Consider the following 26,451-nt stretch of genomic DNA (forward strand, 5'->3'; position numbering starts at 1 on the left):
GTCCTTGATTTGTTGTATTTTGTGGATCTTGTTGTTGTTGTGTTTGCTGGTGCTCCCCCTGCTGGTGAACGGAGGCCACGGCAGCCTCCTCTTCTCTGGATCCTCCTTGTAAATTGTACAGATTTTAAAAGCTAAAGCCACTAAACCCAAATCCACGGTGAACCACACCCACTTCTGCTGGGAATAAAAACAAGAAAAAATCATGTGGGAAATAATTCAGATTAAAAGGCTGGAATACTAAAGGAACTCAGATTAGAATGTGACATAAAGAATATTTTATTGATTTATTGGTTTATTTTCTTCAGGGCATGGTGGGGGGACGACATATAAATAATTATGTGTAAAAAATTATGTTTAATTGTTTAATTTTCAATCTCAGGTTCCATTGGACCAAATAAAGTTGTTTTTTTTAAATTAAAACTAAAACATGTTGTGGTTGTTTTTCTGGAGGTTTTTGGTTTCAGAAGCAGTGGAAGTGGAACCGAGACCGAATAATTGTTTATGTTTTTATGATTTATTATTCTTTCCTTTTTTGGCCGCAGTAAATATATACATATATATATATAATACTAAATATTTGAGAAATCGATGAAGATGTAATATTACAATAAGCAGAAATCCTTCAGATAAATATTTATGAGATAAAAATAGTAAAGATGTACATTATTCATATTTTTCTACTGAATGATTTATTTTATTTTAGTCTTTAATTCCATCATTTGAGAAGATTAAGTAAAAAAAATAAGAATAACAACGTTTATGGTATTTTTATTAAATCAGATTTCGATTTATTTTCTTTGTACACTCATAGTGCATTTTCATTGCGGTGAGTGAAATTTCATATCAACATAGTTTTTTGCGTTTCTATCAAATAAAACTCAAGAAATGAAACGTAGAAATAAAGGGAATTTTTAGATTCTGTTTTGTAGTAGAACCAAATGCTTAAAATAGAAATGTGTGAATAGCTCTTCTCTTCATTTAACTCACTGCGGCCCCCTGCTGGATGGCTGCAGAACTGACGGCATGTTCTAACCAGATGGGATGGAAACCGTTTTTAAATGTGGGACGCCGTCTGTAGAAATCTTTAAAAGTATTTAAAGTGTTTAAAAGTATTTAAAGTCTTTGGAAATCTGTCTGTAGAAGTCTTTGACTTCTCAAACAGGACCAGTACATTATCCAGCCTGTTCCATTTCATATCTCTTGATCATTGATTATTGATCATTGATTATTGATTCCAGATTTTCGACGGCATCGGTGCAACATGGCCGCCTCTGCCAACTGCTGGACGGCAGTGTGCTCCCACGGTTCAGCGGTGACGCCTCCACCCTCTCCACCTCTAATCCCCACTCACCCCCACAGCACGGAGTTACTTGCTGGCTTTGTAGGGCAACGGTTTTGGTTTCACCCTCGTTCCAACCTCCACCCGATGATGGTGCAGCCAATAAGCTGGAAGGAGGGAGGGGAGGGGGCTGCTTGAGACCAAGTCACCAGAAGCTTCTGGCAGAGCTCATGTTCAGCACTGAAAGGTAAGAGTTCTTCTCTTTTTGTGTCTGTTCTGCTTTGCTGATTGAAGGTTTAGTCTCTGATTGAACTTGTTACAGCAGCTCGCATCCAAACAAATCTTAAATAATGACAAGAGTGAGAATAAAAAATTCAAATCACAATAAACAATAAACAATATGCAATAAATAAAAAGGACGATCAAGAAAAAAAAGTCCATATACAACTATATATATATATATATATAAAATCTAAATGAAATATACATAATGCTCTGTATCAACAATTCCCATTCTGAGAAGAGTAGGAAATAGTTTGAAGACAGAGTTCCGTTTCCAGTGGGAAGTTGCTCTGGTGGAGAAAAGAGGATGATCAGATGAAGCTCCTGGTTCCTCCTGGAAAAAGCCTTCTGCTTCTTCACCACAACCCTCTGCTCAGCTCCGTGGCATCATGTTCAAACTGACTGGACCGACTGTTTAAAGCTGAAAGCCTCCAGAACGCACCGGAGGGACAGACGGATGTACAGATGGATGAAGACATGAATGAATGGTTGGATGGATGGATGGAAGAACAGGTGGGTGGGTGGACGGATGGATGGAAGAACGGGCGGCGTTTGATGGAGCTCTGTCCGCAGTGGGCAGAGGGTTAGCCCCTTGGACTCCTCTCCCGTCCTCCCTCCTGGTCGTCCAGGGAAGCGTCAGTGTTGAGAAAGATGTTAAAACAGGGATTGTTGAACGAGTAGAGCAGCACCGGCTGCTCTGCGCTGCAAAGTGTGCATGTCAACAGGTAGAAGGAGGTCAAAGTCCTTCTGGGGAAACAAAGAAAATCTTGGTGGTTGATTTCCATCGGCTGAAGTCGTTAAAGACAACGTTTGAATAGGTCATGTCAGGTTTATTCAGTTACAGAAGGGTTAAAACAAGGGCTTTATAGGACCACGCCCTCAGGAGGGTTGAACAAACACCTTCATCCTCAGATGGGATGGAAGGAGCTGGGTTGAAGGGTCATGAAGGAGGGTTGAAGGGTCATGAAGGAGGGATGAACCTCCTGGGACGGTGAGGAGAGCAGCGGTTACCAAGGAAACGTACCATCACATAAACACACAATAATAAAGAATCAAGGTGGTAAATATAAAAAGCTCCACAGACTGATCAATCCTTCTGTTTTACTCAGCAGGAACAAGATGGCGATGCAGATCCCAGTGCCCCCACAATCCTTCGCTCCCGGGAAAGACAGCGTTTTCTCAGACCAGTCCGGGTTCTGCTCCCTGGACTCTCACGTTCCGGGACTTTCCAGGGTCATCCTGGACAAACTCAAGATGAAGGACTACGGAGACTACAGGCAGGTCCAGTTAGATCGGCTCAAGATTCAGGCATCTGAAAGTCCTTGTGGCAGTTCCACCAGTTTATTATAGAGAGGAGGCTAGCTGGAACAAGCCAGGAGCAGTTTATTGTATAGTTGAGGCTAGCTGGAACAAGCCAGGAGCAGTTTATTGTAGAGAGGAGGCTAGCTGGAACAAGCCAGGAGCAGTTTATTGTAGAGAGGAGGCTAGCTGGAACAAGCCAGGAGCAGTTTAATGTAGAGAGGAGGCTAGCTGGAACAAGCCAGGAGCAGTTTAATGTAGAGAGGAGGCTAGCTGGAACAAGCCAGGAGCAGTTTATTGTAGAGAGGAGGCTAGCTGGAACAAGCCAGGAGCAGTTTAATGTAGAGAGGAGGCTAGCTGGAACAAGCCAGGAGCAGTTTAATGTAGAGAGGAGGCTAGCTGGAACAAGCCAGGAGCAGTTTAATGTAGAGAGGAGGCTAGCTGGAACAAGCCAGGAGCAGTTTAATGTAGAGAGGAGGCTAGCTGGAACAAGCCAGGAGCAGTTTAATGTAGAGAGGAGGCTAGCTGGAACAAGCCAGGAGCAGTTTAATGTAGAGAGGGGGCTAGCTGGAACAAGCCAGGAGCAGTTTAATGTAGAGAGGAGGCTAGCTGGAACAAGCCAGGAGCAGTTTAATGTAGAGAGGAGGCTAGCTGGAACAAGCCAGGAGCAGTTTAATGTAGAGAGGAGGCTAGCTGGAACAAGCCAGGAGCAGTTTAATGTAGAGAGGAGGCTAGCTGGAACAAGCCAGGAGCAGTTTAATGTAGAGAGGAGGCTAGCTGGAACAAGCCAGGAGCAGTTTAATGTAGAGAGGAGGCTAGCTGGAACAAGCCAGGAGCAGTTTAATGTAGAGAGGAGGCTAGCTGGAACAAGCCAGGAGCAGTTTATTGTAGAGAGGAGGCTAGCTGGAACAAGCCAGGAGCAGTTTAATGTAGAGAGGAGGCTAGCTGGAACAAGCCAGGAGCAGTTTATTGTAGAGAGGAGGCTAGCTGGAACAAGCCAGGAGCAGTTTATTGTAGAGAGGAGGCTAGCTGGAACAAGCCAGGAGCAGTTTAATGTAGAGAGGAGGCTAGCTGGAACAAGCCAGGAGCAGTTTAATGTAGAGAGGAGGCTAGCTGGAACAAGCCAGGAGCAGTTTAATGTAGAGAGGAGGCTAGCTGGAACAAGCCAGGAGCAGTTTAACGTAGAGAGGAGGCTAGCTGGAACAAGCCAGGAGCAGTTTATTGTAGAGAGGAGGCTAGCTGGAACAAGCCAGGAGCAGTTTAATTTAGAGAGGAGGCTAGCTGGAACAAGCCAGGAGCAGTTTAATGTAGAGAGGAGGCTAGCTGGAACAAGCCAGGAGCAGTTTATTGTAGAGGTGAGGCTAGCTGGAACAAGCCAGGAGCAGTTTAATGTAGAGAGGAGGCTAGCTGGAACAAGCCAGGAGCAGTTTAATGTAGAGAGGAGGCTAGCTGGAACAAGCCAGGAGCAGTTTAATGTAGAGAGGAGGCTAGCTGGAACAAGCCAGGAGCAGTTTAATGTAGAGAGGAGGCTAGCTGGAACATGCCAGGAGCAGTTTAATGTAGAGAGGAGGCTAGCTGGAACAAGCCAGGAGCAGTTTATTGTAGAGAGGAGGCTAGCTGGAACAAGCCAGGAGCAGTTTAATGTAGAGAGGAGGCTAGCTGGAACAAGCCAGGAGCAGTTTAATGTAGAGAGGAGGCTAGCTGGAACAAGCCAGGAGCAGTTTAATGTAGAGAGGAGGCTAGCTGGAACAAGCCAGGAGCAGTTTAATGTAGAGAGGAGGCTAGCTGGAACAAGCCAGGAGCAGTTTAATGTAGAGAGGAGGCTAGCTTGAACAAGCCAGGAGCAGTTTATTGTAGAGAGGAGGCTAGCTGGAACAAGCCAGGAGCAGTTTAATGTAGAGAGGAGGCTAGCTGGAACAAGCCAGGAGCAGTTTAATGTAGAGAGGAGGCTAGCTGGAACAAGCCAGGAGCAGTTTAATGTAGAGAGGAGGCTAGCTGGAACAAGCCAGGAGCAGTTTAATGTAGAGAGGAGGCTAGCTGGAACAAGCCAGGAGCAGTTTATTGTAGAGAGGAGGCTAGCTGGAACAAGCCAGGAGCAGTTTATTGTAGAGAGGAGGCTAGCTGGAACAAGCCAGGAGCAGTTTAATGTAGAGAGGAGGCTAGCTGGAACAAGCCAGGAGCAGTTTATTGTAGAGAGGAGGCTAGCTGGAACAAGCCAGGAGCAGTTTATTGTAGAGAGGAGGCTAGCTGGAACAAGCCAGGAGCAGTTTAATGTAGAGAGGAGGCTAGCTGGAACAAGCCAGGAGCAGTTTATTGTAGAGAGGAGGCTAGCTGGAACAAGCCAGGAGCAGTTTAATGTAGAGAGGAGGCTAGCTGGAACAAGCCAGGAGCAGTTTAATGTAGAGAGGAGGCTAGCTGGAACAAGCCAGGAGCAGGTGGAACATGTCATGACAGGGCTCCTCTCCTGAGTGAGTGTAGTGATGGGCGTTTTAATCTGCCGCTCATTGGACCAACCAACGACCAACAGGTGTACATCAACCCTGACCCAATCACCTAGATCCAGGTCAGGTGTCGCTCCTCAAACCATCCCATCCCCACAACACAGTCCTTTTCCTATAATGTGCTCATCAACATCCTTTGACCCGGTCTCCGCTCAGGGCAGCGGTGGAGGGGAAGACCAAGGGTGTTGCGTTCAGGAACTACAAGGAGATGTTCCAGAGGATGGAGGACACCTTCAAGTTTTGCACCGGCTGCAGCAAGCTGCCCCAACATCTCACCGAGGAGCAGAGCCTCAAACGCTGCGTCAAGTGAGTCCACAGGGTCAACCCTAAGTACCCCGCACCCTCAAACCTTAATAACCTGTGAGTTGCAGCCGTACTCAAGTGCCTGATGTCTGCTGAGATCTCTATGTAAATATCAGCAGGATGTTTTTTCTTATCTCCATTTACTCACAGTCTGAGGCCCTGTCCACACGACACATACACAGATTTTCTGAAAATGCATTTTTCCAGCTCCATTTACAAAAAGATTGCTCTCACACTCACATAAGCTCATGTAAGCGTTCCAGGCCAGTCGGGGCGATAATATCCCATAAAACTTGGTGTCCAACACCGCTGAATAGGAGCGTGCAGCTGTATGGAAGCGATTCTTAAAGTTGGAGGGACTTTTAAATTTTAATGGCGACACACAACGGGCGTCGGCTCGTAGGTTCCTGACGCAGGTGCAAATGCGAAAATTGAGATCCTGACGTCGGTGTTTTGGAGAAGCATTGTTTAACTTCTTCCGTGCTGATGAATGGAAACAGAGTTTTGAAAAATCTCCCTCTGGAAGACGTTTTCCTAATGCTTCGTTGCCACTTCCTGAACCGCTGTCTTGGTGTGGCCTGAGACGAAGGGTTTCGCTGACAGGGACGTCGACCAAAACATGTTTGGTTTTGAAATGAACCGCGGCCTTCAGTGGTGTAGGCGACCACATTTAAGACCACGTTAAATATGAATAGACTGAGCTTTGGTCCATCTCAAAGTATTGTAACAGGGATTTGAACCCCAGCCCGGGTGACGTTGGTGCCTTGCTCTAAGCACAGTGGCTTCAAACCTGCTCTCAACAACTGAATAAAACATCTTAAAGTCAAAAATAATTTGATAAAACTACTCTTCCATCTCAGCCTCCCGGTGTGTTTGCCTGCGTGTGGTTCGATGCCAGCGGCATGGGAACGGGGGGTCGGGTCCTGCTCTGTATCAGGGGGACGTCAACAACAAATGACGCCGTGGAAAGCACTGGAGATGTGTCCTGAGCCAGGGAGGCAAATATAGACTGACTGGTTCTGTGGCTGGTGGCTGGCTGGAGTAGAGGCAGAGTAGATGTAAAGTAGAGGCACAGTCGATGTGGAGTAGAGGTAGAGTAGATGCATAGTATAGTAGAGGTAGAGTAGATGTAGAGTAGAGGTATAGTAGAAGTCAGGTAGATGTTGAGTAAAGGAAGAGTAGATGGAGAGTAGAATAGATGTATAGTAGAGTACAGATATAGTAGAAGTGAGGTAGATGTGGAGTAGAGGTAGAGTAGATGTAGAGTAGAGTAGATGTATAGTAGAAGTGAGGTAGATGTGAGTAGAGGTAGAGGAGATGGAGAGTAGAGTACATGTATAGTAGAGTAGAGGTATAGTAGAAGTGAGGTAGAGGTAGACGTGGAGTAGAGGTGGAGTACATATATAGTAGAGTAGAGGTAGATGTTTTAGAGTAGATGTAGAGTAGAGGTACAGTTGATGTATAGTATAAGTGAGGTAGAGGTAGAGTAGATGAAGAGTATAGTAGAAGTAAGGTAGAGGTAGACGTGGAGTAGAGGTAGAGTAGATGCATAGTATAGTAGAGGTAGAGTAGATGTAGAGTAGAGGTATAGTAGAAGTGAGGTAGATGTGGAGTAGAGGTAGAGTAGATGGAGAGTAGAATAGATGTATAGTGGAGTACAGATATAGAAGAAGTGAGGTAGATGTGGAGTAGAGGTAGAGTAGATGTAGAGTAGAGAGGATGTATAGTAGAAGTGAGGTAGATGTGAGTAGAGGTAGAGGAGATGGAGAGTAGAGTAGATGTATAGTAGAGTAGAGGTATAGTAGAAGTGAGGTAGACGTGGAGTAGAGGTGGAGTACATATATAGTAGAGTAGAGGTAGATGTATTGTAGAGTAGATGTAGAGTAGAGGTACAGTTGATGTATAGTATAAGTGAGGTAGAGGTAGAGTAGATGAAGAGTATAGTAGAAGTAAGGTAGAGGTAGACGTGGAGTAGAGGTAGAGTAGATGGAGAGTAGAGGAGAGACAGGAAGAGAATCCATTCAAAGACACTACATGTTTTGCATCATTGTCACATGTTGATGACAGTTACAACAGACTGGAAGCCACGTATTGAATAGGGTGGGGTTGGGGGTGGGGTTGGGGGTGGGGTTGGGAGTTCAACCTGCTGCTGAGATGTTGTGGACGTGGTGAGGTAACCTCTGCCGCTGCCGGCTACAGTGTCCTGTTTGTGCCAGGAGTAAAAATAGTCAATCACATGAGGCCCAGCGCCAATCTTGGAGATCTGACATTGGAGTTTAAGGGCTCAGGACTTCTGGCTTCACAAGGCGAGTCAGGGAATGGTGTGGCAGCTCCACCCCAGGAGCTGGCTCCACCCGAGCAGCTGGGTGGAGTTTATTAGAGATTATATGACTGCCGTTGGTGGAAACACTCTGTGTGGCTTTGTGTGGTTGCCGATGGCGACCACCACCAGACTGTTTATCACGCACCAAAAATTGCAGAGCAACGACAGAACCCAGAAGAACCCGGCAGAACCTGGGAGAACCTGGGAGAACCTGGGAGAACCTGGGAGAACCTGGGAGAACCCGGCAGAACCTGGGAGAACCTGGGAGAACCTGGGAGAACCTGGGAGAACCTGGGAGAACCTGGGAGAACCCAGCAGTGTCAGAACACCGCTGTACCAGTGCTCACTGGGGCTGAGGAGATGGAGCAGATGGAGGATCTTGGGCTGATGTTCCTCAGTGGTTGGAAACAACCTTCTCAGACTCTCCCTCCTTGAAGCCTGGAAGCAGCGAGAGGCCCAGGCTCTGATCAGACCCACGTCCAAGTGTGAGGTGGAGTAAAACGAGGTGGAGGTGGAGTCACTGGGACTAATTGATGATCGTTGATATATTTGCCGATCAGCTCAGGAACTGAATCCCCTGAACTGGAAAAGAACAGATTTACACAAGCACAAGGTAGAAGAAGGGAGGCACAGGGGAATCTACTCCACCGTAGCTCTACTCCGTCTCTACTCCACCTTTACCGTAGCTCTATTCGTCTCTGGTCCAGCTTTACCGTAGCTTTACTCCGTCTCTACTTCACCTTTACCGTAGCTCTACTCCGTCTCTACTCCACCTTTACCGTAGCTCTACTCCGTCTCTACTTCACCTTTACCGTAGCTCTACTCCGTCTCTACTCCACCTTTACCGTACCTCTACACTGTCTCTACTCTACCTTTACCGTAGCTCTACTCCGTCTCTACTCCACCTTTACCGTACCTCTACTCCGTCTCTACTCTACCTATACCGTAGCTCTACTCCGTCTGTACTCCACCTTTACCGTAGCTCTACTCCGTCTCTACTCTATCTTTACCGTAGCTCTACTCCGTCTCTACTCTACCTTTACCGTAGCTCTACTCCGTCTCTACTCTACCTTTACCGTAGCTCTACTCCTTCTCTACTCTACCTTTACCGTACCTCTACTCCGTCTCTACTCCATCTTTACCGTAGCTCTACTCCGTCTCTACTCTACCTTTACCGTACCTCTACTCCGTCTCTACTCTACCTTTACCGTAGCTCTACTCCGTCTCTACTCTACCTTTACCGTAGCTCTACTCCTTCTCTACTCTACCTTTACCGTACCTCTACTCCGTCTCTACTCTATCTTTACCGTACCTCTACTCCGTCTCTACTCTATCTTTACCGTAGCTCTACTCCGTCTCTACTTTACCTTTACCGTACCTCTACTCCGTCTCTACTCTACCTTTACCGTAGCTCTACTCCGTCTCTACTCTACCTTTACCGTAGCTCTACTCCTTCTCTACTCTACCTTTACCGTAGCTCTACTCCGTCTCTACTCTACCTTTACCGTACCTCTACTCCGTCTCTACTCCACCTTTACCGTACCTCTACTCCGTCTCTACTCTACCTTTACCGTAGCTCTACTCCGTCTCTACTCTACCTTTACCGTACCTCTACTCCGTCTCTACTCTACCTTTACCGTAGCTCTACTCCATCTCTACTCTACCTTTACCGTAGCTATACTCCATCTCTACTCTACCTTTACCGTGGCTCTACTCCATCTCTACTCTACCTTTACCGTACCTCTACACTGTCTCTACTCTACCTTTACTGTAGCTCTACTCTGTCTCTACTCCACCTATACCGTACCTCTACTCCGTCTCTACTCTACATTTACCGTAGCGCTACTCCGTCTCTACTCTACCTTTACCATAACTCTACTCCGTCTCTACTCTACCTTTACCGTGGCTCTACTCCATCTCTACTCTACCTTTACCGTACCTCTACTCCGTCTCTACTCTACCTGTACCGTAGCTCTACTCTACCTTTACCGTACCTCTACTCCATCTCTACTCTACCTTTACCGTAGCTCTACTCCATCTCTACTCTACCTTTACCGTAGCTCTGCTCCATCTCTACTCTACCATTACCATAGCTATACTCCATCTCTACTCTACCTTTACCGTGGCTCTACTCCATCTCTACTCTACCTTTACCGTGGCTCTACTCCATCTCTGCTCTACCTTTACCGTACCTCTACTCCATCTCTACTCTACCTTTACCGTACCTCTACTCCATCTCTACTCTACCTTTACCGTGGCTCTACTCCATCTCTACTCTACCTTTACCATACCTCTACACTGTCTCTACTCTACCTTTACCGTAGCTCTACTCTGTCTCTACTCTACCTTTACCCTACCTCTACTCCATCTCTACTCTACCTTTACCGTAGCTTTACTCCATTTCTACTCTACCTTTACCAAAGCTATACTCCATCTCTACTCGACCTTTACCGTGGCTCTACTCCATCTCTTATCTACCTTTACCGTACCTCTACACTGTCTCTACTCTACCTTTACCGTAGCTCTACTCTGTCTCTACTCTACCTTTACCGTAGCTCTACACTGTCTCTACTCTACCTTTACCGTAGCTCTACTCCGTCTCTACTCCACCTTTACCGTACCTCTACTCCGTCTCTACTCTACCTATACCGTAGCTCTACTCTGTCTGTACTCCACCTTTACCGTAGCTCTACTCCATCTCTACTCTATCTTTACCGTAGCTCTACTCCGTCTCTACTCTACCTTTTCCGTAGCTCTACTCCGCCTCTACTCTACCTTTACCGTAGCTCTACTCCTTCTCTACTCTACCTTTACCGTACCTCTACTCCGTCTCTACTCTATCTTTACCGTAGCTCTACTCCGTCTCTACTCTACCTTTACCGTACCTCTACTCCGTCTCTACTCTACCTTTACCGTAGCTCTACTCCTTCTCTACTCTACCTTTACCGTACCTCTACTCCGTCTCTACTCTATCTTTACCGTAGCTCTACTCCGTCTCTACTCTATCTTTACTGTAGCTCTACTCCGTCTCTACTCTACCTTTACCGTACCTCTACTCCGTCTCTACTCTACCTTGACCGTAGCTCTACTCCGTCTCTACTCTACCTTTACCGTAGCTCTACTCCTTCTCTACTCTACCTTTACCGTACCTCTACTCCGTCTCTACTCTATCTTTACCGTAGCTCTACTCCGTCTCTACTCTACCTTTACCGTAGCTCTACCCCGTCTCTACTCTACCTTTACCGTACCTCTACTCCGTCTCTACTCTACCTTTACCGTACCTCTACTCCGTCTCTACTCCACCTTTACCGTACCTCTACTCCGTCTCTACTCTACCTTTACCGTAGCTCTACTCTGTCTCTACTCTACCTTTACCGTACCTCTACTCCGTCTCTACTCTACCTTTACCGTAGCTCTACTCCATCTCTACTCTACCTTTACCGTAGCTATACTCCATCTCTACTCTACCTTTACCGTGGCTCTACTCCATCTCTACTCTACCTTTACCGTACCTCTACACTGTCTCTACTCTACCTTTACTGTAGCTCTACTCTGTCTCTACTCCACCTATACCGTACCTCTACTCCGTCTCTACTCTACCTTTACCGTAGCGCTACTCCGTCTCTACTCTACCTTTACCGTAACTCTACTCCGTCTCTACTCTACCTTTACCGTGGCTCTACTCCATCTCTACTCTACCTTTACCGTACCTCTACTCCGTCTCTACTCTACCTGTACCGTAGCTCTACTCTACCTTTACCGTACCTCTACTCCATCTCTACTCTACCTTTACCGTAGCTCTACTCCATCTCTACTCTACCTTTACCGTAGCTCTGCTCCGTCTCTACTCTACCTTTACCGTAGCTCTACTCCTTCTCTACTCTACCTTTACCGTACCTCTACTCCGTCTCTACTCTATCTTTACCGTAGCTCTACTCCGTCTCTACTCTATCTTTACCGTAGCTCTACTCCGTCTCTACTCTACCTTTACCGTACCTCTACTCCGTCTCTACTCTACCTTTACCGTAGCTCTACTCCGTCTCTACTCTACCTTTACCGTAGCTCTACTCCTTCTCTACTCTACCTTTACCGTACCTCTACTCCGTCTCTACTCTCTCTTTACCGTAGCTCTACTCCGTCTCTACTCTACCTTTACCGTAGCTCTACCCCGTCTCTACTCTACCTTTACCGTACCTCTACTCCGTCTCTACTCTACCTTTACCGTACCTCTACTCCGTCTCTACTCCACCTTTACCGTACCTCTACTCCGTCTCTACTCTACCTTTACCGTAGCTCTACTCTGTCTCTACTCTACCTTTACCGTACCTCTACTCCGTCTCTACTCTACCTTTACCGTAGCTCTACTCCATCTCTACTCTACCTTTACCGTAGCTATACTCCATCTCTACTCTACCTTTACCGTGGCTCTACTCCATCTCTACTCTACCTTTACCGTACCTCTACACTGTCTCTACTCTACCTTTACTGTAGCTCTACTCTGTCTCTACTCCACCTATACCGTACCTCTACTCCGTCTCTACTCTACCTTTACCGTAGCGCTACTCCGTCTCTACTCTACCTTTACCGTAACTCTACTCCGTCTCTACTCTACCTTTACCGTGGCTCTACTCCATCTCTACTCTACCTTTACCGTACCTCTACTCCGTCTCTACTCTACCTGTACCGTAGCTCTACTCTACCTTTACCGTACCTCTACTCCATCTCTACTCTACCTTTACCGTAGCTCTACTCCATCTCTACTCTACCTTTACCGTAGCTCTGCTCCATCTCTACTCTACCTTTACCATAGCTATACTCCATCTCTACTCTACCTTTACCGTGGCTCTACTCCATCTCTACTCTACCTTTACCGTGGCTCTACTCCATCTCTGCTCTACCTTTACCGTACCTCTACTCCATCTCTACTCTACCTTTACCGTACCTCTACTCCATCTCTACTCTACCTTTACCGTGGCTCTACTCCATCTCTACTCTACCTTTACCATACCTCTACACTGTCTCTACTCTACCTTTACCGTAGCTCTACTCTGTCTCTACTCCACCTATACCGTACCTCTACTCCGTCTCTACTCTACCTTTACCGTAGCTCTACTCCGTCTCTACCTTTACCGTACCTCTACTCCGTCTCTACTCTACCTTTACCGTGGCTCTACTCCATCTCTACTCTACCTTTACCCTACCTCTACTCCATCTCTACTCTACCTTTACCGTAGCTTTACTCCATTTCTACTCTACCTTTACCAAAGCTATACTCCATCTCTACTCGACCTTTACCGTGGCTCTACTCCATCTCTACTCTACCTTTACCGTACCTCTACACTGTCTCTACTCTACCTTTACCGTAGCTCTACTCTGTCTCTACTCTACCTTTACCGTAGCTCTACTCCGTCTCTACTCTACCTTTACCGTAGCTCTACTCCGTCTCTACTCTACCTTTACCGTAGCTCTACTCCTTCTCTACTCTACCTTTACCGTACCTCTACTCCGTCTCTACTCTATCTTTACCGTAGCTCTACTCCGTCTCTATTCTACCTTTACCGTACCTCTACTCCGTCTCTACTCTACCTTTACCGTACCTCTACTCCGTCTCTACTCTACCTTTACCGTAGCTCTACTCCGTCTCTACTCTACCTTTACCGTGGCTCTACTCCGTCTCTCCTCTACCTTTACCGTAGCTCTACTCCATCTCTACTCTACCTTTACCATAGCTATACTCCATCTCTACTCTACCTTTACCGTGGCTCTACTCCATCTCTACTCTACCTTTACCGTGGCTCTACTCCGTCTCTACTCCATCTCTACTCTACCTCTCCTCTGCAGGGAACTGAGACAAAATTGACAAAGCTTGACAAAATTGTCTGATTTCATTGTTGAATACACAATGTGTGGCTCTTTAAATATGTTTTTATATTTAAAAAAAGAGCAACGCATTGATGAACCTCCAAGTGAAGGGCGTAGGAGGCTCAGCCTGGAGGAGCATCACATCACCCTCCTCCACCCCCAGGTGTCTGAACGTGTACTACTGCACTAAGTCGTGTCAGACGGAGGACTGGCCTCAACACAAGGTGGTTTGCAAGACGCTGCGTCTGATCGCCATCGACCGCCTGGTGGAGTGGCTGATGTTCACAGGTGAAGAAAACCTACTACTCCACCTCTACTCCGCTCTACCTCTCCATTTACTCCCCTCTACCTCTACTCCACTCTACCTCTACTCCACTTTACTATACTCCTACCTTTAACCCTAACACCTACTCCACTCTACCTCTACTCTAGTTGACCTCTACTCTACATCTACTTTACTCTCCCTTTACTCCACTCTACCGCTACACTATGCGACCTCTACTCGACGTCTATTCTACCTCTACCTCGACCTCTATTCTACCCCTACTCTACCTCTACTCTACCCCTACTCTGCCTCTACTCTACTTTTCCTCTTCCCCTACCCTACCTCTACTCTACTCTACCCCTGCTCCACCTCTACTCTACCTGCCTCTACTCTTTCAGGAATAATGAGGTCATCTGCATTCTTTAATAATCGCCCAAACCAGGAGACCTTCCCTTCCCCACGGAGACCTGGACTAAGACGGCCTCGGAGGTGCGGAGCTGGGACGACTGGCTCCCCATGCAAGGAGACCTGGGCCCCCGCCTGGAGCCCGTCCTGACCGGCTCCAACATGAGCATCCTGTGGCAGAACGCCGGACGCCCGCGGCCTGACGCCAGCGACCTCGCCCGGTCCGTGTGGCGGGTGCAGAGCGAGTTCCTCTCGCGGGTCCTCACCGTGGGATGGGCGGTGCAGCGTTTGGGGCTGGACCCCCACGCCGGGCCCCTGACCGTCCACCTGGCGGGGGTCTCCTTCAACGAGACCATGGCGGCCCGGCTGACGGACTACGACGAGCTGAACCGCATGTTCCCGGGCCACCAGGGGGTGGAGGTGGTCCTGGTGGGACCGGAGGTGGTGGAGGGACCCGTGGTGAGGCCCCCGCTCAAAGCTTTCGGCCCCAGGCAGAGGGTCTACATCAGCGCCTACAAGGGCCTGTACCACCAGTTCTGGGAGGAGCTGGTGGAGACGGGGGAGGCGGCCCGGCCGGACCTGGTGGTCGGGTTCCATCCCGGTACGTAAACCCGTCCGGAGAGGTTTCACTGCAGAGAGCGAACCAACTGTGTGTGTGTGTCAGACTAACTTGCACATTAGCATCTACGTATATCTACACTCTGACAAACAAAATACACAACCATGCAGGCCAACACACACGTATACAAACATACAATAATAAGAAACACACACACACACACACATGTTTTGTGTGGCCCTTGGGACTCTCACAGGCGTGTTGACGTTGCAGCTTGTCACAACAGACCATGCCCAGCAGGGTGTCGCCCCTGTGTAAACAACACATGGATTCCTTCCTTGTTGGCCCCGCCCCCCAGCTCCACCTTGACCGGTGATGTCATGGTACCTCCAAAGAGGCACTATGACATCACGCTGTGAAGGAAATCTTCCCTTTGAACCTCTCTCCACAGGTTGCATTTGGGTGTTTATCTTTATTTTCCTCACGCTTGATGCTGCCGTGTTCCCTGCGCTCCAGGTTTCCATGCCAGCCCAGGCCTGGTGCAGGGCTGGCTGCCGACGCTGCTGCTGCTCAGGGACTACGGCGTCCCAACGCTCTTCACCCTCTACAAGTCAGTCACTTCCTGTCTACTCTGAAGTGGCTCTGACACACACACACACACACACACACACACACACACACACACTAACACACACACACACTAACACACACTAACACACTAACACACACTAACACACACTAACACACACTAACACACACACTAACACACACTAACACACACTAACACACACACTAACACACACTAACACACACACACACTAACACACACACACACACTAACACACTAACACACACTAACACACACTAACACACACACTAACACACACACACACACACACACACACACACACACACACTAACACACACTAACACACACTAACACACACACACACACACTAACACACACACACACACACACACACACACACACACACTAACACACACACTAACACACACTAACACACACACACACACTAACACACACTAACACACACACACACACTAACACACACACACACTAACACACACTAACACACACACTAACACACACACACACACACACACTAACACACACTAACACACACACACACACTAACACACACACACACACTAACACACACACACACACACTAACACACACACACTAACACACACTAACACACACTAACACACACACTAACACACACTAACACACACACACACACTAACACACACACACACACTAACACACACTAACACACACACTAACACACACACACACACACACACTAACACACACACACACACACACACTAACACACACTAACACACACACACACACTAACACACACACACACACTAACACACACACACACACTAACACACACACACTAACACACACTAACACACACTAACACACACACTAACACACACTAACACACACACACACACTAACACACACACACACTAACACACACTAACACACACACTAACACACACACACACACACTAACACACACACACACTAACACACACACACACTAACACACACTAACACACACACACACACTAACACACTAACACACACTAACACACACTAACACACACACTAACACACACTAACACACACACACACACACTAACACACACTAACACACACACACACTAACACACACACACACACTAACACACTAACACACACTAACACACACTAACACACACACTAACACACACACACACACACACACACACACACACACACACTAACACACACTAACACACACTAACACACACACACACTAACACACACACACACACACACACACACACACACACACACACTAACACACACACTAACACACACTAACACACACACACACACTAACACACACTAACACACACACACACACTAACACACACACACACTAACACACACTAACACACACACTAACACACACACACACACACACACTAACACACACTAACACACACACACACACTAACACACACACACACACTAACACACACACACACACTAACACACACTAACACACACACACACACTAACACACACTAACACACACACACACACACACTAACACACACACACACTAACACACACTAACACACACTAACACACACTAACACACACACTAACACACACTAACACACACTAACACACACACACACTAACACACACTAACACACACTAACACACACTAGTCCAATCAGACTTCTCCTTCTTTTGGATGAGCTCATCATTCTATATTTCATGGGTCACTATGAAATATAGAATGAACAGGAAAAGGGGAAGAAGTACTTTAAAAACTGAGGAGGTGTAAATTAAATTGTACCTATATACCATATGTACCTGGAGGTTCATTTACTATTTTCTATGTTTTATAATTATTATTATTAATATTATTATTATTTGTCATGACATAATATTTTGTATCTTTTTAACTTAGTTGTTCACTGTTGGGTGACAGAAATCATTGTTGCATAATGTCATCGATGTCCATTCAGTTGTGTTTGTTGAGTGACTGACTCCGCCCTCTGCTGGTGCAGTGACATGGAGCTCCACAGCTCCCTGCAGATCCTCCAGGAGCTGGAGGTGAACATCCAAGGAAGTGGTCCCAACCCGTTCAGCTCCCAGAAGCCAGAGCAGGTCCAGGCCTGTCCCAACATGACCCCGGTCCACTGCAACTCCCACTTCCTGTGTTTCCAGGGGGCACTAGAAGGGCCCCCACCCCCAGACAGCTAGGAGCCTCCTCCCCAAGCAGCTAGGAGCCTCCTCCCCAAGCAGCTAGGAGCCTCCTCCCCAAGCAGCTAGGAGCCTCCTCCCCAAGCAGCTAGGAGCCTCCTCCCCAAGCAGCTAGGAGCCTCCTCCCCAAGCAGCTAGGAGCCTCCTCCCCAAGCAGCTAGGAGCCTCCTCCCCAAGCAGCTAGGAGCCTCCTCCCCAAGCAGCTAGGAGCCTCCTCCCCAAGCAGCTAGGAGCCTCCTCCCCAAGCAGCTAGGAGCCTCCTCCCCAAGCAGCTAGGAGCCTCCTCCCCAAGCAGCTAGGAGCCTCCTCCCCAAGCAGCTAGGAGCCTCCTCGTCAGGTTTCTGATGGAGAAGCTTGAGAAGGTCTGGAACAAGATCTTTGATGCCCTTGTCCAAAGGGGAGGAGCTAATAAGCCCCGCCCCCTGGCACCCTCCGGTTGGTCTGTCGAGTTGACGATTTGTTGTTTACCGTAGTTGTTTGTTGTGTCGTGTGTTTTATGGATTAAAGATGGTGACTGGGAAATAATATAAATATTAAGATGGTGTCTGGGAAATAAAATAAATATAAAGATGGTGTCTCTGAAATAAAATAAATATTAAGATGGTGACTGGGAAATAAAATAAATATTAAGATGGTGACTGGGAAATAAAATAAATATAAAGATGGTGACTGGGAAGTGATTCCATCGTGAGATCCCACGTCGTGATAAAATAGTGTTTGTTTTTCGAGGGCGTGGGCGTTTTTTGAAGGTTTGGCTCTGCACGGTGCCACAGGACTCACACAGCACCACACTGACCTGTGGCGGATGTTATATGTAAATGCATGTATTCGTATCTTTAGGTTTATTTTTGTTTCTGGACCCAAAATGAATAAATAGTGAAACGTCTTCTCACTTTGGGAAAAGTGTCGCTGGGAAAGGAAGCCTATTGTTATGGAAATACTGAGTTTTACTATGAAATAAAATGAATGAAACAGATCAGTATTATTGTGGAAAACCACAAACTTTGACACATTTATAAAACACAGAGTCAGAGCTGCTTCTCCAGGCTCTCCACACGTCCCTGCACCTCCTCCACTCTGGGTGTCACACGCGTCTAGAAGGAATAGAACAGCTGTTCAATATGACTCCACCGGAACCCCAGCTCAGAAAGCAGTGAAACCACAGGAAGCACAGGAACCACAAGAAGCACAAGAAGCACAAGAAGCACAGGAACCACAGGAACCACAGGAACCAGTCTGTCCACTGGAAGGATTTAGAACATGATGGACACTCGGAGGTATGTTGTAACAGCAGTTCCTTTGGACCTTGTGTTGCTCCAGCAGCTCCATGTTTGCTCATGTATCAGAGCAGGAACGTTCTTTACGTCTGAGCAGCTGGACTCTCAGCTCCAAGCTTGGTGGCCGTGCAAGTCTTTATGTCATGACTTTCTAGGAACGTCCTCCGCTCCCTGTCCATGGTTCTTCATGTCAACCTGTCTTTCCTCCACTTCTCCTTCATATTTAATACAGTTTGACGTTCAGCAGCACGGGGCCCAGAAGCACGGGGCCCCGGTCTAAAAATAGTCCGGTGAGGAGGCCCCTGTAGGAGCAGCATGTGCTTCTTAAAAAATGTTTTAAACAGTTTGCATCTTCATTTCTGCTCATGTGACCCCAGTCCAAAACCCCCTTTTAGCAGCATTCAAACCAGTGCTTGAAGAGGAGCGGCGCTTGAAGTGTTGCTCACCGCCGCACAGAACCTCCACTCCTGCGTTCTACTCGTATCTTCATCGCACTTCTCACAAGCTGCCGGTGTCTGTCCTGCCCTCTAGTGGACAAATCAAGTGGAAATATTGTCAAATACATCATATTTGATTGAGTCAGAGCTTTTATATTTGATTTTATTGTCACAGACAAGCTGCGAGCTCGGGGTTGCCATGACGTCATTGACCATATACGGACAGGGGCGGGGCATTTCTTCAAAGGGTGGGTGTCCTTGTTTACGGCTGCTGCCCGCGATCTGCTCCAGGTGGATGCAAACTCCCAGTTTGCATCCACAGGTGGAGACGCAGCAGGAAGTGATGCTGCGTTCCAGGGGAACTCGGAAATCTGTCAATCCAGTCATGGTCCCCATGTTCCCAGAACATAAAAACGACAGAGCAGCTCCAAACCAGTCGACTTGTTCCATCCAAGTCGCAAATAAAGAGTTGCGACTTGGATGGAACGCAGCGCTCGCTGTTCCACACAAGGAGAGGAGCTTTGCTCTGACTGAGCAGCTGCAGCGTGTGAGGGCAGCACCCGCACCCCATTCCAACCAAATTCAGGAGCCTTCCTTTCACTTTCCTTTTGAGATTTGTTCATCTCTCGGTGGATTTTGAGGCAGTTCAGTATTGGACAAAGATCGACCGAGTGTCCGAATATAAACGTCGTACAAGTTAATTATTCAAGAATAGCGTCACTGTTATTCATCCCATTTTTTTAAGTGTTTATAACTGTTCAAAGATCAACCTGCTGAGAAACGTTGCACTCTGCTGCAGCGTCTGAGTCTCTGTCAGGCGGAGTCGGAGTCCGACGGAGTCTGACGGAGTCTCGATAGAGTTGATTCTTTGACTCTTTTTCTATCTTTAAAATGTTTGCCCCATTGCGCTGCAATTAAATATTATGGAAATGTCATAACTGCTCCAGCTCGGCGGGGGGGTCCAGGGGCCCGGCCCCGTCCTTCCGCTCCCAGAGAGACATGTTCCACCACATGGAGGCCCTCCTCCGCCTGTGTGCCAGCTGCCACAAGAGACACGCCCAGGGTCCCACTACTCCTGGTTCTCCTGGTTCTCCTTGTCTGAAACGCTGCGCCAGGTGAGACAGAACCAGGAAACAGACACTTCATCTGGTTAAAGATGGAGGATGTCTCACATTAGTTAACCCGTCTACCTGCCTGTCTCTCTGTTTATCCTTCTCTCTTTCTCCCTGTCTACCCATTTACTTATTTCCTGGTCTGTCTTTCTTTCTCACTGCCTCCCTCCCTGTCTAACTGTCCCTCTTTTGCTCTCCCGGTATCTCTGTCTCCCTTTCTACCCGTCTCACCCTCCGCCCGTCTCCCTGCAGGTGTGTCAATCTGTACTACTGCAGTAAGGGATGCCAGAGAGCTGACTGGTCCAAAACAAGAAGTTTTGTTGCGAGCTTCGGCTTGTCGCCATCGACAGAGTGGTGGAGCGGCTCCTGTTCAAAGGTTCCACTTCATTTTAAAGGCTCCTCCACCCCGCAGCACCACACCTCCACCCCCCAGCGCCATGGATCCTCAAGTCACCGCCCAGTATTTTAGAAAGAAAATTGATCTCAGCACAAAAGGTTCTAAATTTCACCGGTTGCCACGGTGATGTTAATGTACCACGATCATTTACTCACTCGGTTGTAAGCAGGAAGTGAACTTGTCTGGAGGCGAAGCTTAGATGTTGAATCCGCAGCAGAGGCCCCGCTCCCCACAGGGGTGTGGTCCAGGCCTCAGTCGGAGGTGAAGTCCTGGGAGGCCTGGCTCTCCATGCGGGGGGACCTGACCCCCCACCTGGACCCGGTCCTGAGCGGCACCGCCATGCGGGAGCTCTGGGCCGATGCCGGCCGACTAAGACCCGCCGACGAGGACCTGAAGGAGTCCCTGTGGAGGGTCTCCAGTGAGTTCCTGTCCCGGCCCATGACCGTCGCCTGGGGGCTCCGGCTCTTCGGCCTTTTGTCCGGGCCCCTCACGGTCCACCTGGTGGGGGCGGGCCGGAGCGAGACCGCCGGGGCCCGACTGATGGACTACGACGAGCTGAACCGCATGTTCCCGGGCTACCAGGGGGTGGAGGTGGTCCTGGTGGGACCGGAGGTGGTGGAGGGACCCGTGGTGAGGCCCCCGCTCAAAGCTTTCGGCCCCAAGCGGATAGTCTACGTCAGCGCCTACAAGGGCCTGTACCACCAGTTCTGGGAGGAGCTGGTTGGAGATGGGGGAGGCGGCCTGGCCGGACCTGGTGGTCGGGTTCCATCCCGGTACGTAAACCCGTCCGGAGAGGTTTCACTGCAGAGAGCGAACCAACTGTGTGTGTGTGTGTGTGTCAGACTAACTTGCACATTAGCATCTACGTATATCTACACTCTGACAAACAAAATACACAACCATGCAGGCCAACACACACGTAAACAAACATACAATAATAAGAAACACACACACACACACGTTTTGTGTGGCCCCTGGGACTCTCACAGGCGTGTTGACGTTGCATCCCGGTGAGAATCCGCGTTGTGTTCCGCGACTCGAGATGCTCTTCCAGGGAAAGGGTTGATGACAGCCATCCTAGAAAGGTGTTGCAAACTGAAACACCTGGCTGTTGAATTATAAAACACATGGATCCTGGTCATAACAGTAACTTTACAAAAGTGACTAAATCCGCATTCCATATGGTGCCTCTCAGCACCACCTACTGGTTGGAATCAGCACAAAGCTGCTGGAGGATGCTGACGTAGGTTAGTACTTTTAGTGGCACTCTACGTCTCTACCTGGGTCCAATGCCCACACATCACCCTGCACTGACTGGGTGGGAACTGTGAAGCCAGGCCCACTTCCAGAATTAGACACGCCCCCTTCCTCGCCCCCCATTCCACACCCACTCGTTGGTGTTTTTCTACATTGTGCAATGGAACTCTGCATGTTTTATCTCATCTGCTGTGCAGGGTTCGATGCCTGCCAGGGTCTGGAGGTGGGTTGGCTCCCCACGCTGCTCCTCCTCAGGGACTACAACATCCCCTCGCTCTTCACCACCCTCAGGTCAGACTCACATGGTGCACTACTTATTCCATACTGGCACACTACTTAGTACATACTGGCACACTACTTGGTACATACTAGCACACTACTTATTACATACTGGCACACTACTTATTCCATACTGGCACACTACTTAGTACATACTGGCACACTACTTGGTACATACTAGCACACTACTTATTCCATACTGGCACACTACTTAGTACATACTGGCACACTACTTGGTACATACTAGCACACTACTTATTACATACTGGCACACTACTTATTCCATACTGGCACACTACTTAGTACATACTGGCACACTACTTGGTACATACTAGCACACTACTTATTACATACTGGCACACTACTTAGTACATACGAGCACACTACTCATTACATACTGGCATACTACTTAGTACATACTAGCACACTACTTATTACATACTGGCACACTACTTAGTACATACTAGCACACTACTTATTACATACTAGCACACTACTTAGTACATACTGGCACACTACTTAGTACATATGAGCACAGTACTCAGTACATATGGGCACACTACTTAGACATACTAGCACAATACTTAGTACATACGGGCACACTACTTAGTACATACTGGCACACTACTTAGTACATATTGCCACACTACTTAGTACATACGAGCACACTACTCATTACATACTGGCACACTACTTAGTACATACTAGCACAGTACTTAGTACATACTGGCACAATACTTAGTACATACTAGCACACTACTTAGTGCATACTGCCACACTACGTAGTACATACCAGCACACTACTTAGTACGCACTAACGCACTACTAAGTACATACTGGCACACTACTTAGTACATACTAGCAGACCCCTTAGTACATAGTATTACAAGTACTTAGTACATACTAGCAAACTACTTTGTAATTACTAGCAGACCCATTAGTATATACTATTACAAGTACTTAGTATGCCAAACAATTATTTTGTGCATCCAAAAACATATTGTGCATCAAATAGTGTGTTAAAAGTTCCAGGATTCAAGATTCAAGATTTTTATTTGTCACATACATATACATACTTCCATACATATATGCAGTGAAATGTAATGCAACGCACCCGGTGATAGCACACAAGAAGTCCTAGGAAAAAGTACAAAAATAAAATAAAATAAAAAGTAGAAAATTACTTTCTAATAGACCGACTAACTGACTCCTAAAACGTAATACAGTAAGTGGAATACTTATAGAATAAGATAAAAAATATATAGAATAAAATACAATAAAAATAAATTGAAATAAAATGGAATAGCTAGAAGGAATATGCCTATGTATATACAGATATGTGCATTTAAAGTGGCATGTGAATTAAAGTGGCATGTGAATGTGAATAGTGTGAGGTAGTGTTTGGGATAATACAGCACAGTATACAACAGTACGGCGCAGCAATACGGCATCACGAACAACCCAGAACAGTGACACAGTATGCGGTACAGTATGCTACATACAGTACAGTAGGTAGTGGAGCCTAGTGCATGGCTCAGTTAGGACCCCTGGTGAGGTCAGCGTTGACAGTTCATATGGCTTGCGGGAAAAAACTCCGTCTCAGTCTCTCTGTTCTCGCTGCGTGACTGCGGAGGCGCTTGCCTGACCGCAGCAGCTGAAACAGTCCGTTGTTGGGGTGATGAGGATCCTTCATGATCCTGCAGCTCTGCTGCTACACCTCCTGGTGTATAAGATGATGTACCTCATCTGCTCCAACATTGTCGTAAGCTGCACTGCAAACAAACATTGCAACCTACACGGGCAAAAGGTATCCCATAATGCATTGCGAGGGCAAGGCGACGGTAGTAGTTTCTATAGTGTCGTCATGACAACTTGCTGAAAGTGGCGAGTACAGTACATGACACTGTAGTATGTAGTATGTAGTATGTTTGAGAAGACATCGATGTATTTACTCACAGAACATCACCCACATACACCGGTGGATTCTTTGAATACGTGGCGTTGATAAAAGCTCCTTGTTTCCCTGAAAGCTGCCACTCTGTGAGAACCACCGCCACCTGGTGGTGACCAGGATGCTTGAGGTTTGACCAGGATGCTTGAGGTTTGACCAGGATGCTTGAGGTTTGACCAGGATGCTTGAGGTTTGACCAGGATGCTTGAGGTTTGACCAGGATGCTTGAGGTCTGCCACATTTCACTGCTTGAAGGCAAGCGGTGAAATGTGAAATCATTACGTGTGTATCAGTAACACAACCTGTTTACCCTGATACCACAGCACATCGTCTGCAAAAAGCACATCCGTGCTTCGAACGGTTTGTTTACATGATGCAACGTGAGTCCTCGTTGCTATGGAAACATTCACAATGTATCACTCGGATATCGTCTCCTCTGACGCTACGTTTGTTTGGAAATCTGGCATTCCGAGTCCGTAGTTCCCACTTCCGAGCTAAATGTGTTCCATCGCCTCTTTTCTGCAAGACATGGAGCTGAAACCACAGAGTTGTTTAGATCTAATAAAATGTAATAAATCAATAAAAACACGAAGGGAACTCAGCCACGTTGGCGTGATGACAGCTCTTTTATCTCGGTAAACTGGGAACTAGGAGGTCGGATTTGTCCGAGTTCCGGCTTCAAATGGAACGCCTTGAACACAATCCCGGACTACCCCCTTTCCTATAACCCCCCCTGGGTGACCTCTCCCCCACAGTGAGGAGGAGATGAGCTACTCGCTGCAGATCCTGCAGGAGCTGGAGGTGGAGCTGAAGGGCAGCGGATGCAACCCCTTCGCCGCGCTGAAGCCCAGGGTCGTGGGTTCCGATCCCAACACACCGGCCGTCTTCCACAACTCCCACTACCTGTTTTTCCAGGGTCTGCAGGAGAGCGCGGAGCTGGAGGAACCTGAGGACCCCCGGGACGCCCGGGAGCCCCAGGACTGATGGTCCTCAGCTGAGATCATCGAAGGAATAAAAAGAAATTAGAGCGGACGTTGTGTTTGGGGTTTCTCCACTCAACTCACATATTAAACCACTTTTAAAACAATGAACAACTGTATTCCATATTCTTGGAGGTGAATTTGAATCATTAATAAGGTTCGGCCATTTTGTATGTTATCTACCTGTTTGCACTCAAGATGACAATTTGGACCAGACTGTTCTTTGCAGAGGACGTACTTTCCAAGAACACAAGTTCTTTCTTGGGGCACTTTGCTTCAAACAATGGCTGAAAAAGCTGCCGCTCGATGTGAACTTCAGCCATGGAGAGGCGGCAGTGGGATAACAGCAGTGTTATTGAAAGTGTTTTCCAGAGCTCAAAGCAGCGTCGTTGTGTTGGGACTGCACGTTGTAGGAGCTCCGTGTTGGAGGAGCTGCAGCGCTGTGGACTGAACATTTACATGGTTTTATCTTATCCAGGAAACTCCAACCGCCGTCCATTTGAATGCACTATCTGGAGGCTGCGGGCATGTGGGCGTCGCTCGGGTTAAACCTCCAAACATCCATAACCTGCGACAGTAATTCACCGAAGCCCGAATCTCTCTGCTCAAAGGAAGACGTCTACCTGGCGGATGGTCTCAGGTGTTTCTGTGATGTCATCACCTTCAAACTGCTTCATCCATCTGCTCCCACCGCCCATAATTCCCAAACCCCAATCGCTCGAAAAGTATCCCATTTGACGCGGACGCGCTAACCCTAGACAGACAGACAGACAGACAAAGACAGACCACTGTCTGTCTGTCTGTCTGTCATACAGGCAGTCTCTATCAGTTTTTAATTTTGGTTGCTTTTCATTCAAATTTGAATTCATTTCACTGTTTA

The 26,451-nt window shown here is 47.6% G+C and overlaps 1 protein-coding gene across 1 annotated transcript; it reads left to right on the plus strand.

Moving 5' to 3' along the window:
• Window positions 1-1,512: 1,512 nt before the first annotated feature.
• Window positions 1,513-25,575, plus strand: LOC307245700 (uncharacterized protein; the record flags this gene model as incomplete). Its single annotated transcript, XM_080021348.1, is given in 15 exon segments — window positions 1,513-1,526; window positions 2,671-2,838; window positions 5,518-5,667; window positions 14,013-14,137; window positions 14,557-15,120; window positions 15,595-15,688; window positions 17,686-17,876; window positions 20,360-20,423; window positions 20,543-20,710; window positions 20,960-21,012; window positions 21,015-21,083; window positions 21,319-21,827; window positions 21,829-21,877; window positions 22,559-22,652; window positions 25,347-25,575. Coding segments are annotated over 14 exon segments (2,517 nt in total). The 5' UTR covers window positions 1,513-1,526; window positions 2,671-2,680.
• Window positions 25,576-26,451: the final 876 nt, after the last annotated feature.

The sequence above is a fragment of the Zeus faber genome (assembly GCF_960531495.2).
Source record: "Zeus faber genome assembly, chromosome: 20".
NCBI lineage: Eukaryota > Metazoa > Chordata > Actinopteri > Zeiformes > Zeidae > Zeus > Zeus faber.